This window comes from Alligator mississippiensis, chromosome 1, assembly GCF_030867095.1.
Source record: "Alligator mississippiensis isolate rAllMis1 chromosome 1, rAllMis1, whole genome shotgun sequence".
NCBI lineage: Eukaryota > Metazoa > Chordata > Crocodylia > Alligatoridae > Alligator > Alligator mississippiensis.
In genome coordinates, this window is record NC_081824.1 from 335499474 (window position 1) to 335514317 (window position 14844).

Below are 14844 nucleotides of genomic sequence, written 5' to 3' on the forward strand. Positions count from 1 at the left end.
GCAAAATATAGTACAGACAGATCCCAAGCACTGTGTTCATTCTGCTAGAGGGAAGAGACCCATAATGAAAAACAAAAAACTAAGATGGCAAGTGAAAACAGGTTTGTTCTCTCTCTTTTTATGTGCCTCAGGTTCCAGTCAAATGTATTTGTTCAGTAGAAATATTTTTTTTTCTGAGATGCAAACTACAGAAGCCAGCTGAAAATATATCCTGTTTCACTCTGGCTTTAAAGTATTTCTAGGAAGAGAGAGAGAGAGAGAATACATGCAAAACATATGTACATCTCCCAGCAATTCCCTTCACTGAATCTCAGATATCCCCCCACTACCTGCAACTGCCTGCTACTCTTTCCTCTTGCCTTTTGGTGAAAAAAGATTCTACCAGGATAGTGATACATCCTGAACCAGTTCAATAAGATGATTTAATCTAACAGAAGTCCTCAGAGGGCCATGGAGATGGAATTTTCTTTTTCCTCTTAATGGCTTATCTGAATCCAACACAAATAAGCAGTGACCAAAACCCTGAGTAATTTTATTAAATGCAACGAAGTCACTTATAGGCCTAAAAGCCATTGACTTGCAATGGCTCTCAGACTATTAAACCACTTGAGCTCAGCACTGCAATATTTTTAGATGCCTTGACTCCAAGTAGAGTTGCCCCAAATTGTGTACCTAGACTCCCATTCCAATAGAATACCTATTCCAAATCAGGCTAAAAGACTTGGACCTAGGTCTCCACAATGAATGCGAGTGCTTTATAAATGGACATTATACTATATAGGACACCACAACTTGGCCACACTTGGTCAACTGTGTTGTGTTGGATAATGCACACTCAGTGCAGGTTTACTAGATGAGGCCTTGAAGGAAAGGTAAGCAAGGAAATGCCTATGTCAAAGATCCTGACAGGGCCTAGCCAAAAGTCATGGGTTCAAAAAGTCAAAGCTGTCAAGACTCAGTGACAAACTTAAGCACCTAGGAATACTCAAAATGATGGGGATAGGCAAGAGCTACAGGACTAGTATTTTGAACTCAGTAAGATGCCACTGTCAGTAAGACACCAAAAGCAGACTTTGTAAATTTGGCCCTATGCTTCTCTGAAAGTTTTACCCAATACTTGTGCTTCTTCCCATCCTCCAAGGTGTAGCACAAAGGAAGTATTTTTGCAAGAAGTATTTTTGGTAACTATTAGAATCTGCTTTGAGACAAATCTACTCCATCAGTAGCCCGATTAGCATTACCAAAGCTATGGCCAATCTCAGTACAGGACAAAGACTCAATGAGATTGAAACCTGAACTGATTACTTACCCCTAAAATGGAATGTTTAATGGAAAGCCGTATCATGGCAATAACCTAAAATAGGAATGCTATTCTAGTATTAACAAAAAAATTCTTACCACCACCATTGCCAGTGCCTCCAGGGTGAGCAGGAGGAGGTTTCCTTGGGTCACCTATTAACAAATACAAGACAACAAGAAAGCCTCAAGATTGAGAAGAAAAGAAATGAGCTGAATAGTCCTACCCCCAAAATGCTATTCCTGCACTGCTTGGTTTTCATTCCCAGTCTGCCTCCCACGTATACCTGTACTGACCATTATGTTCATTACTGACTGTCTACTGCAATTATGACTCAGACAGATTCAGGCTGAAAAGTTTCCAAAATAATGGATTAAAAAAAATTACCAATTCAGAATGAAGAAGGTGGGAATGAAAGAATGCACCTCTTATAAATGCTGCCTATTGCAATGCTCCATTCACAATACAATATGTATTGCGATATGTATCCACAGGAAAAAGAGCAGTTCACCTAGCCTCAAAGCAAATCCCCCCCTTCCCCCCGAATTGTACTTAACCATCACCTTTGGAGGGAGATACCCCCATCCCTCCCTTCCAGTCTAATGACAAGCTGGATGATCAGACAGTCCACCTAGCTGCCAGTACCAAGGTGACCTCTCCTTCCCTATGCACATGTGGCCCACTACCATAAAGATGGCACCCTCACCTTCTGCTTTCAAGTGCCATGGCTTTCCAAAGGGGGAAAGGTAATCTATTCATTTTGCCTAGATTTTTGTTCAGAACCAACCCCCAAATAAAAGGCAAAATTAAAAGGATACCAAACTGGCAATAACATCATAGTAAATGCCACTTTTCATTTATCTTTTTGCTCCTAAAAAAACAACCACCACCAAAAGCAAACTAACAACAACAAAAACCAAAACACATAACACACACATAAAACCCCCAAAACAACAATCCCCCCAAACAAACACAACCCCCCCAACAAAACACGCAACCACTTTTAAATACACATGACTTTAGAAATGATCTAAAGAGAATATTGTATCATAAGTACTATTTATGTAGTATTAAATACACAACATGCAATAGGCAAAGAACAGTGTTTATAGAATAAAAAGCCTACATTAATGGTGCTCAGTCTCCAAGCCCTGCTGGCCTGCCTGGATCAGGCAGTGCACTGGCCCAGCCTTACCAGCATACTTCGACTGAGCTGCAGGGTGACCCTGCACACTGGCCGCATTGCAGACTGTTGATCTAGCATGCAGGGGTACCTGGGCCTGTGGTGCTCCCCATGGGTCTTGAAATTTGGCAGCAGAGAAACAGCAATTAACATTGCCACTACTTCCCTACCACCAAAATGCTAGACCCTGGGGAGCCCCAGCACTGAGGGGCTGGAGGTTGAGCACCACTGGCCTCCATCATGAAACCCACCCACTCAGTAGATTCTACAAGAGTGCAGTTTGTGAAGAACACCATTTCTTCTCTGCCTGGCAATTTGGAAGAAACAGAGACTTGGTTCTTTAAAAGAAAAATGTAAATTAAAATATTTTAATATATACTGAGGGGTGTTGGACAAAAGGTTTATGACATGGTTGCCTGCAACTTCAGAGGATTGAATGCAGTGACCAGTGAGGTCTCTTCCAGTCTTTTGTTCTTAAGATGGCAAAAATAAACCATAAGTGGGTCAAGAAGTAAGTGCAGGAATGCTGGGCACTGCAAGTCCTGTAGTCTTTTGAAAGACCTAGTTACATATACATATCCAGTGACTGAAGAGTCATTATGTGGTATAATTTAAGAAGGCTTATTCACACAGAATGAATGAATTCACAAAATGAAACTACAGCAAAAGCTCTGTTATCCGGCATCCGCCAGGAATGGGGGATGCCGGTAAATCAAATATGCCGGTTAATCAAATATGCACCATCTGGGGCACTCCCTGGTGTCAGTGTGCTGGGGAACAGAGAGGGAGGCCCCATGCAGGCTGCTTTGCCCCGTGCCATGGGCCAAAGAAGTGAAGTGAAGAAAAAGAGGAACTTGGCTCATGGAGCTGAAACTGGAAGTGGGACTTCCGGCTTCGCTTTTGCCGCGTCCCTCGGATGCCGGTAAATGGAGCTTTTCGGTTGATAAAGTGCCAGATAACACGGCTTTTGCTGTAGTAGGTAGTAAGTTTAAAGCTAACAAAAGGAATTTCTTTTTCATACGTGTAATTAAAGTGTGGAACTCATTGCCATCAGATGTTGCAGAAGCTGACAGTTTAGCCAGACTGAAAAAGGATTGGACAAATTCTTGGAGGAAAGGAGCACTGGTAGTTATTGAGCATGGGAGTGAGGGGTACAGACTCCAAATCAGAACTTCCTAGACCTTAAATGCTGGAGGCTGCAAGTGAAATAGAAATGAAGAAACCCTGCTCATACCAAGTTCACTCTCTTTTTCAGCATCCACTCCTGCTACTGTGTGACACAGGATAGTGGGCAAGATGGACCTATGGTTTGGCCCCAAAAATGGCAACTCTTATGTTCTTAAATTCACATAAAGATCATTCAACCCAACACTTTTACTCCTCCCCTCATCCCCTCTCAACTTAACAGTAGCTAATTTTAAGACTGAAACGTTGGCACGTAATTGACTAAAACCATTTTAGCAGAGACAATAGTGGTCATATAAAGCACAAAGACCCTAAAGTGGCTACATATACAAAGAACACATAAAGCTGTACTGTTCAGGAATTGTGCCTTTGTATCTTTCAGCAGAAGAATTTCTGCCTCTTCCTTTGAAAACTGCTGTCAGCAATGCTCAAACCTAGCAGTTTCACAAGTCCTGGAGAGTAATTTAAGAAGTTAGCAGGCACCATCTGCCAAACTATTTCACTTCACTGGATAAAGTGTGGCAAACATATTGTCATTTGTATGCTTATTTGTGTTACTGACCTGAAAAAAAAAAAAAAACATAATAGACTTAGCAAACAGATCTTTCTCCCACAAAGGAACGTGGCTTTCTGACACTAAAAAGTTCTGCCAGCAAGCATTTTTCTTCCTTCTATGGAGAGTGCTCGAGTGCCAGGTTTTCAAATCAAATAATCTCCCAGGTATAGTCAATTAGGGTCATCTAGTGAAAGTGAGCCCATTAAACAAATCCCAAACCCAACAAATCCTATACCATTTGGAAAACTAACCTGCAGCCATTAGAGGCCATATTTACATGTACTAACACAACAGCAGGAAACCATGGGTTAGGCCTGCCAAGTGCTTTTGTGTCAATGTCTGACAATAGCATTATTTGTTTGCTATTCTTTCCTCCTGAATTCAAACCCAGCATTTTCTCTTCCTTGTAAGAGAAGCACCAGGAGCATAGGAATCCCCACTGCTCTTACTTGTGGTGCCTGGCCCCACAGGAACTGGAAACAGAAAAAGAAAAATCCATGCTCTTTGCAACAAGAGCCTTGAAAGAATTATCTGCAGACTGATGTGTGTCTGAACATCTACAAATCCAATTTCTGAAGGCTTGCAAATGGAGAAAAGTGATTTTTGTTTCAAAATGAGAATAGCAAGGAGCACAGTCCTGAGGTCAGAGCCAAACTCCAAAGTCTCTGCTGCAAAACCTGCAAGTGCTTGAACTGACAGAATCATGAGGTTACAGGGAATGACTTCATCTAGGGCCCTTTAGTTCAACCCCAGCACAGGTGTAGGTTTAGGAACAGTGAATCCATCCAAGATGGGAACTATCCAGCCTTGCAAAAAACTTCAGTGAAAGGTATTCCACAACTTCCTTCATTGGCCATTGCTCTTACAGTTAGGAAAGTTTTTTTTCCTCATCCACTGGCCCTCTCCATCCCTACTCCCCACCCACTCAATTTTTTTCTCTCTGGTTTTCTGTAGTTTGAACCCAGCATCTTAATAGAAGAGCCAGAAGAATTTCTCTTAAAAACATATGTGCCGTATTGCTTTGGGACTGTAAATTTCATTGAAGTTCAACTGATTTGAAGCTTTTACATCAATAAAGATGTGAAAAATGGAATTTAGGTGATTTTGAAGTTTAGCCAATGTGAATTAAAAAAAAAAAATAAGAATCACATTCACATTCTAATTCTAAGGACATTGCTTTGACACTACAAAAAAAAAGGTAAATAAAATCAATCTCACCCTTAAACCATGTATTTCTTGGAACAGAAACTGCAACAGCTACATTGGAAGATATCTGCCCCATATCTCAAAGATTTCAATATTATTTTCTATTATCATATTTACTTGAATCCAAGAAAGGGTTTTTCCCTCCCCCAAACAACATGAGATAAAAACCCTCATCTTGGATCAAGTATCAGCCCAAGGAAGGCAGTGACTCAGCTTTGGCTTCGTCTCTGGACCAAAAGCCAAAACCAGAGCTGAACCTGGCCTGCGACAGCTCGTGCTGCAGGGGATACAACTCACTGCTGGGGAAAACTATATGGTAGTGAAGGAGGGTGAGTGCAGGGGAGACCCACTTGTACAGCTCACGGCCTGTCCCCCTGCCCAGTGCCTGCCCCTCCCAGTCCCCAGCCTGCCCCCATACACCCCTGCTTACTTTCTGTTCCAGTTTCAGCCCTGACCCAGCCAGTCCTTCTGCCTGGCCAGACTGAGCCAGGGCTGCTGTATGCCCTGGAGCAGAGCAGCAGAAAGTAAGTGGGGGGATGGCATGACAATAGGTGACAGTGGGGAGTAGAGGGCAGGGAACAAGTGGCAGGGTTCAGGCACAGCCACAAAGAGACAAAGAGTATGGCGAGGGCAAGGGGCATGTGGTGGGGGTCACGGGGCAGGAGGGCAGACACAGGTACAGGCTCAGGGGGAAGAAGTGGTAATGGGAGGGCAAAGGGCAGAGGGACAAGGGGTGAGGGTCTGGCCTCTCTCCTTTCCCACTGCTGCTTTCCCTACCACAGCAGTGGGGAAGGGGATGAATTTAAGATGACCTTACACTAATCAGACGATATACATGGAAGATTATAACCAGTTTATAATTTTATATGCATAAAAATTTAATTACTGGGGAGTCATCTTAAAAAAAAAGTCTTTTTGAATTTGGGTAAATATGGCATATTACTCCCAGTCCCTTTTCCAGTGGATGTTTTCCATCCAACAAGTTTGAATCTCTAAAATTATAAGAAAAATAAGAATGGTATTTGGTTAACATTCATGATTGGTCATGGTAATTAAGAAAAGTTGGGATGTCATCCTTGGTAGTAGCTTAATTCCTTTCCAGCCTCTTTCAGCCTATAGGGAATATGGGCCATCAGAAGAGTATTTAATCTGTGATATTAAAAACTATCGCAGTGCAGCTGTAAGGCACTGTGGGATAAGAGAGCCAAGCCAAGTCTGAAACGAAACAATTAGGAACTAATTTAAGGTCAAAATTATACAGTTACTCTCTTCTACTGGTTTTATCTCTTCACAGGACACAAATTCAGGTGCGTTTATCAGAATTTTAGTTTTCAGAAAACCCTAGGATTTCATTTGTACTCTTTACGGCAGATTTGCTCAAAATACGGTAAATGGAATAAACATGTCCTAAGATACAAAGACAAGGCTTGTGACAAAGTAACTTATTTTTCAATTTTTATAAAACAAAGATCACCCAATTGCTTCTCCAAACATCTTAATCAGTTTAAAAGCCAGCATTCAAGTTTATGAAGTACATGGAAGGGAGAAGCAGGAAAGGGGATTCACACCCCACCCAACCTTTGTGCAATACAGGCTTATTGAACTCTCCGAGCTCACCAGCCTGTCAATGCAGCTCCTGACCAGAATCACTGCTTTGTTGTGGCTCTAGGACATATGGGGCAAATGCTGTCACTGCATCCCCACTCCAACTTGCCCACTAGCAAATTTGGCAGCAGATTTAAAGAGGAGGGGGAACCTACAAGGCTGCAGCTCTGACCAGGAGGTATGCCAATGATCTGGTGAGCTCAGAGAAGTCACTGTGCATGCCGCATGCATTTGAAGAGGGGTTGGGCTGCACCCTCCTAACCCCACCCATGACTACATTATATGATTATTAGCCCTCCTACTGAAGCTGTACTTTGCCATGGCTCTGCCAAGCATATCTGCAAACAGATCCCAAGCATCATGCTCTTTCTGAAGAAGGAAAAGAGCCATAAAGAGCCAATGTTTTCTACATGAACAATGTCACCACTGCATCTTCAGTAGCAAGTTAATTTGGCACCACAATCTTCTGAAAAGCATGGTTAATAGAAATCAACAGCATGGCAACAGCACAAACACAAATACCATTCAGACACAAATACCATTCAGAACAGAATTCTTACCACCAGAATTGCCATTACCTTCAGGATCACTTAAACTTTCATCACCTATTAATAAACATTAAAAAGGTTTAAATCTACAAGCTTTTAAAGAAGAGAAGCAAGCTGAATACTCAGCCTCAGAGTCATCATATTAGATATAGTTTCACCCCAATGCTGCAATAAGCTTTGCTCACACAAACTGCTAAGTCCATGAATAAGTCTGTTAGCTATAACTAAAAGGCTTAAGTCTTAAACTAGGTAAATTGTTTTTCCTCCTTAACTAAAATAATATAACTGAACTTCAGTTGGCTGAGCAGTTAATGTTAGTCCTCAAAAGGAAGTAAAATTAAGATGTTTATTCCAATTACCTTTGTTTCAATCAAGAATTTTTTGTTCAAATCTATTTAAATGTCCTCAGTAAGATAATGTTGGACCACATCAACAATAGTTTTTGAAATATAATGATACATACCACCACCCAAGGCATCCTCTAGAGAGAAATCATCTAGAAAGACCAAGAATAACTTTTGAAAATAAAACTTAAGTTAAACAAAATGTGCATGACTAAAACAAACAAAATAAAGAAAATAAACAGAATATCACAAAGTCGTTTGCCTATTTCAGTAGTGCCATGTAAAAACATTGAAAATTAGGGCCAGAGGAGACTTCAAAAGGTCATCTAGTCCAGCCCCCTGCTCAAGGCAGTATCATCCCTAACTAACTAAGCCATCCCAGTCAAATGTTTCTAATCTGCCCTTGAAAGTTGCCAAAGTTTCTACTGCTTACTCTCACAGTGAGAAAGTTCTCCCTGGTCCCCAACCTAGATTTCCTCTGCTGCAGTTTGAGACCACTGTTACAAGCCCTATCCCTTCAGCCATAAAGAAGAGTCTATCTCCATCCTCTTTAACCCTGACCCTCCCTTCAGGTATTTAAAAATTATCATCAAATCCTCGCTCAGTTCTCTCTTCTCCAGACTAAACCCTACTTCTTTCAGCCTTGTTCTCAAGTCATGCTTCCCAGGCCTCTAATCATTGTTATCTCTCTCCACTGGACACTTTCTACTTTATCCACATCTTTCTTGAAATGTAGGACCCAAAACTGGACACAGGACTCCAGGTGAGGCCTCATTAGTGCTGAACAGGCTAAAAGAATTATTTCCCTTGATTTGCAAGTGACACTCAAGTATGTTGTTGGCTCCCACTCCCTCCTCCCTTCCCCCCTGCCCCAACTCAAACAACTGTTGGTTCATATTTATTTTATGGTCTACTGTAACCCCTAAGTCCTTTTATATAGTACTAGTCAATCATTCCCCGGTCTGTATTTGTACAAGAGAGGCTTTGTGACATGATGGATCTATTAAATACAACCATTTAGGTAACTATTAAGTCAAAAAAGCCATGGGAACATACCAACCTTCTCATGGTATCTGTCTGTTCATGAGATTATGGAGTAAAATATAATTCACCACGGCAATGGAAAATTTAGAAGTACAAAAACTCAATTGCTAAATAATTTGAAAAAAATGCCCCTAAATTTAAACATCCACACGTTCGTATCATTGCTTGGAAGTCTGAAAATATAAAAAACACTTTTTTCCCCACACACAAGCCTCCTACTGAATGAAGAGATTAAGGGAAGTATTATTCCTACAAAAAAATAAGAGCAATTCCAAATTCTACATGTGTGAAAGGGGAAACTATAGTTTATCTGGCTCAAAAGGACAGAAAAGAGTGTCGTGTTTATATTTTGAATATAAAATTTAAGATCTCAAATATTTACATTCAAGAAAATTAAACTATTTTGCTACGATGCATAAATAAACATTTGTTATGGTAATATTAACCTTTGTGTATACCCTTTGTATTCCTCATTTTTGCACAACAGTGGCATCTTTAAAATGCTCCACATAACTAAACTCATTCAATTATTAAAAAAGAACTAATAACATGGTAGCACTGGGGTCAGGTGATCAATTAACAAAAAAGAAAGCATGGGGAGCGATCTTACTCACCTATACTAACCCCATTCCAATTACCTTGAAAAGAACAATGCTGTCTGAATAGCAGAAAGGTAATCTATTATCTGAAATAGTCCAAGGTCTTAAAAGCTGAATTCAAATAACTACTCACCTGAGTGTGGCTTTTTGGTAGGTATACCAGGTTGCTTTGAAGTTGACACATCTACAAAAGATGATAAAGTTGAAACATCTGTGAACACACTACATCTGTGTTTTTCCTATAAAAAAAGTTTCCTAGAACCCTCAAGCCACACCCCCCACCCCCCACAGTGCTGCCAGTGCCCCTCATTCCCAACCCACAGCCCCATGCCCCTCCCTCCCAGCAGGGCTGGGGGGGGGAGGGCGACACTGTCCCTGTTCAGACCGAGCTGGAACACAGCAGCTGCAGCAGCTCTGACTTGTGTAGGTGGCAGCAGAGTGAGTTCGGCCCCAGCAAAGGCTGGAAGGATGAGGGGAAGCTTGTGGTACCCTCCACCCTGGGCTGGGGCTCCAGCACTGAGCCTGGTGGCCTGGACATAGCTTCCCTGCCCCCCAAGCAGCGTCTCCTGGCTGCTCTGCCCCTGCAAACATGGGCACTGGCCCCAGTGCTGCCAGCCCGGCCATGCAACTCCTTACCACCTACAGAGGCCCTCTGACCCCTTCCCCCACTGCAGGGGCAAGCACCTTCTCCCCCTCCCCCTCCCCCTGCCCTGCCACAGCCCCAGTGCCCAAACACCTTCCCCCACAACTGGCAGGCACCCGTCCTGCCTCACACACCCATCCCCTCCACACATACCACCCCTCCTGCACCCACAGGCCCCTGGACAGTTTCCAGCCCTGGCCCTCCAACTTCTGCCCCCCATAAAAACTTATCTGCATCCAGCTGCCAGGCCTGCTCCCACTACCCTGCCTAGCTATATGCTGTCCATTGCATGACTGCACACACATGGTGGCTTCCTCCCCCCCCACCTGTGCATTTCCACCAGCCCCAAGCAGCTGCTTGCAGGCTGAAAGGCTGCTAGCCTGCAAGGAGAAAATCTGTGTTTTTCCCCTTTAAAAAAGGAGAAAATCCATCTCTCTCTCCTTTGAGAAAACCCACATTTTTGTGCAGGAAATGGGAACCCAGATCCCCGCGCATGAGCTTTCATAGGCAATGGCCCACTTCATCAGAAGCTCTGAATGGACTGAGAGAAACAAAAGGTTTTATAAGAGAAAGGGACAAAGGGAAGAAATTACACAAAGATGGTAACCTTGCTGAAATAGCTTACTTACCAAGGGCATCAGCTAAATCCAAGCCAAGGTCATCACCCTCACCTATTAAAATAAGAACAAATAAAAAAGAGCATAAGTTTAAAGCTGAATGAGGAAAGAGGCTCTTCTGACTCTAAAATGTAAGTCTAAAGTCAGGAGGGTGCCCCATATAGAACTCAGAACTGGCATTTTCAGTACTGAACTTCTGCAAGGAGTAGAGACAGCTTTTTTTCATCCAAGGCTTAAAATACCCCAATTGTTCCCACTTGCTTACAGTTGAAAAATATAGGGCATTGTTAAGATTCACCTCTGTAGAAAAATCTTAATATGGTTGGACTTGTGATCTGCTTTTGGTAACACACATACCTCCCCATCCTTCCCTATGACTCACGGCTGCTGATCTGTGATCTTTAGTGTTTCCTCCACAGGCCTCCATGTAGCCAATAATAAAGCAGCATAACTGTTTTTCTTCTGAATGATATATCTAATCCAAGGATAGTAAGCATTCATAACACTGCCCCCAAGAAAGTTTAACTGCATTCAGACTCTCAACTGGCACTCCCCAAAAACTAAGGTGTGTATCACTTGGAGGGGCTAGAAAGATCCCTTCCCCCCTGCCATACCATCTGCATTTCCCCACCACCAACACCCCCGATTTCCATGAATAAGGACTATGCACCCACATAATATGCTAAATGTTAACAGGCTTCTTCCCTTGGCAAAAGAAGTGCTGTAAGCAGCACTCTTAGCACTCCTAACCCAGACCAGCAGCATCCCTTTGCTCTCAGCGTAGCAAGCCCAAATCAGGATATAAATAGGAGCGTGGAGCCCCAGGACAGTGAGGCAAGTAGTACAAATACAAAATGGAACATTTCTCCTGACTGTAGGGATGTGTCCATCTTGCAGAATCCAGTTCCACATGTTTGTCTGGGATGGTTGAAGAACAGCGCAACCTCCACCAGTAAAGAAAGGGGTGCAGGTGAGTGCACACATGTACATTAGATAATCCTGGACGTCCATTCCAACCCTAGAATTCTATTCCCAAGCTAACTTTGAACGAGCTAATCAGCCTTCCTTTACTCAGTCTGGAGCATTCAGAGACAGCTTGGGTATCACAACACTACTGCATCGTTCCATACCAACATTCCTTAAAAAAAGCAACAGGTCTCAGGACTAATAATTCTATTGATTAGCCAGGCAGCCAGAGACAAACTACTACCCACATACAGAAAACATGCATACACCGAACAGCAAGATATCTAAGTTTCCCCTCAGAACACGACTAGAGAAAATGAACAAGGACTGATCATTTCAAAATTTAACGGCACTGATAGATACAGCAGTAAAAGGTTCTTCCTTGTCTGTGGTACAGGACAACCCAAAGAGGATTCAGATAAGGTATGCACAACCTTCTTATTCAAAAAGGTACAATTACTAGATTAAACTGAAACCACTATACAGAAAGAAAAAAAGGCAAGATAAGATAAAACAAAAAGGTGACAAGATTGCGGACGACACCAAGTTATGGGGAAGCGCGGTCACTCTTGAAGATAGGCTACAGTTACAGGTGGACCTAGACAGGCTAGCAAGTTGGGTGAATCGGAACTTGATGAAATTCAACGCTGAGAAATGTAAAGTGCTCCACCTTGGGACGAGCAATCCCCAACACACCTACACGCCTGGCAGGACCAAACTGACTAGCACCACGAGTGAAAGGGACCTGGGGGTAATAATAGACCACAGTATGAATATGAGCTGGCAGTGCAACACTGTAGCCAGCAGGGCAAATAATACTCTGTCATGCATCAATTGATGCATCTCCAGCAAAACCAAGGAGGTGATTCTTCCACTCTACTCAGCACTGATGAGACCGCAGCTAGACTACTGCATCCAGTTCTAGACTCCGCACTTCAACATGGATGTGGACAAGCTTGAGAGAGTCCAAAGAGCCACCTGTGTGTTCAGTCTTAAAAGGCAAGCCATACAAGAAAAGGCTGAGGGATCCAAGATTCTTCAGCCTCAGTAAAAGGTGAGAGGGGACCTGGTAGCACCTTACTGCTACACTAGGGGAGTACATCAAGGGCTCAGTGAGCAATTGTTCACCAGGGCATCTGAGGGGAAAAGTCAGGAGTAATGGCCACAAGCTCCTGGAAGACCAATTCAGGCTCAACATTAGGAAAAACTTCTTCATAGTCAGGGTATCCAAACTTTGGAATAAGCTCCCTCCAGATGCGTGCAATCACCTACCCTGGAAATCTTCAAGAGATTGCTGGGCCCAGATGCATCATACTCCTGAGCAGTGCTGCATAATGAAGCAGGCAAATTCATGCTGCACTGACTAAAGTTACTGAGCAGTGTTTTGATGCAGCGCATTTTAGGGTCAGGTTTTTCAAGAGCTGTATGGCCAACAGAGCCATCCCTAGGGATGTGCAGGGCCCAGGGCATATCAGGCTGTGTGGGGCCAGGGGTGGAGATGGCGAGTGGCTGGACTGCAAAGCAGGAGGGGGGTGGGGGGGGGGGAAGGAAATGGCCGTAATGCGGCAGCCGCTGCAGGTCCTGTACGGCACTGTCTGCGGGGCCCCCCAAAGCCTGGGGCCCAGGGCAGCCACCCCACTCGCCTACCCCTAGGGACAGCCAAGATATTAAGTTCTTCTGAAAATGAAAAATGAAATCTGACTCCAAGGACAGGTGAAGAGGAGTTCTTGAAAATTTTGGTCAATACACTGCACCAATTCTGAGCCAAGACTCCAAATTCTAATAAAGCTAAAATCTTTCATCCTAGAGAAATTCGGAGGGAGACTGAGTAGAGTTTGTAGAGTAAGGGTTAAACGCAAATATCCACTGGCATAACCTTAGAGGACATATTCTTTGTCTAGCTTAAGGATATTCCAATCAGCTGCTCAGATGCAAGACACACCAGTGATCTCTGTCCACGAACAGCACGCGTGAAATTTACTTCAAGACTAGGAGACTTTCTTGTGGCTTTCACCATCACAAAAAATCCACAGAAGCTGTCAAGCACTAACTAAAGCACAAATCTAAAAGAAATGATGCAACAACTATATGCTTTGAAACCCTGATTATCTCTAGCAACTGAAACAACTTGTTTCAAACAGAAAAAAGTTAGGTACATAATGTCTAGGGAACGGCCATTTCTGACCTAATAAAATACTGAAGAGCTGAAGAGCCAAAGGGCATTTGAAGGGGGTGAAGAAGCTATTCAAATGGAAATTGGTTTGAGTGACTCAGAGAAGCTCTTTGAATGACAGTGGACTGAAAGAAAACAGAGGACTGTCCCTGAGCAGGTATCCAATTCTGTAAATTTTTTTAAACACCCCTTCACTATTCTGGTTCTTTCTCCTGCCATGGAAATAAAAATGAGAGAGCTGGAACTATTCACCACCCAAACTATGATGAGGCTAGTGTCACGATGGGCAGAATTGCACACGGGCAAAATACTTTGGAATACGTTGCACAAATAGTTTAAAATGCACTGCAATTTGATTATTTGAAATTTAGGCCTAGAACCAGCTCTTCTGGGCTCACTTTTTCCAGCTCAATTGTTTGCCCACTCAGTATAGAGAAATCCATTAAACAAAAGCCATCTACTGCTCATTTCACATTCTAGTAGTATTATTTTCCAAAATAGTTAATGGCACTAGCCACCAAGAGAAGGAAAAAAAAAACCAACTTAGTAACACAGTCTATGAAAAAGTAAGAGCTTTTTTGTTGTCCATACACCTCTGCAAAAATTGCTTTCTTGAAGCTTTTGAAGGGAGTAACCATAACGTCAGGATGAATCACTCTGGGAGGAAAAGAAAACTTGCAACTGCACTAGTCATGTCATTTTGGGCAGAGTTGTGTGGGCACTGTTCCTCTGGAGCAGGCAAAACATGACACAATGTTTACTCACATTGCCAAGCAGCAGTTTAAAATTAGCTCTGCAGAAACATACCAGCAAGTCTTCAGAGCTGAAGTCCAGTCCTGCAGTTTCCAGGTTTAGTTCCTCTTTAAGACTTCACTTAT

General features: G+C 42.9%; 1 protein-coding gene across 4 annotated transcripts in view; it reads right to left on the minus strand.

The window, feature by feature from the left end:
- Window positions 1-14844, minus strand: part of LOC102566532 (CD99 molecule (Xg blood group)) — a 47302-nt gene that overhangs the window by 15438 nt on the left and 17020 nt on the right. Inside the window, exons 2-6 of one of the 4 annotated variants that reach the window (XM_019485420.2) lie at window positions 10840-10881; window positions 9701-9751; window positions 8044-8076; window positions 7593-7637; window positions 1399-1452 (exon numbers count right to left, since the gene is read on the minus strand). In XM_019485420.2, coding sequence (XP_019340965.1) covers window positions 1399-1452; window positions 7593-7637; window positions 8044-8076; window positions 9701-9751; window positions 10840-10881 — 225 coding nt within the window. The remainder of the gene's footprint in view (window positions 1-1398; window positions 1453-7592; window positions 7638-8043; window positions 8077-9700; window positions 9752-10839; window positions 10882-14844) is intronic. The other 3 variants (XM_014600398.3, XM_019485421.2, XM_019485423.2) reach the window with 3 other exon arrangements.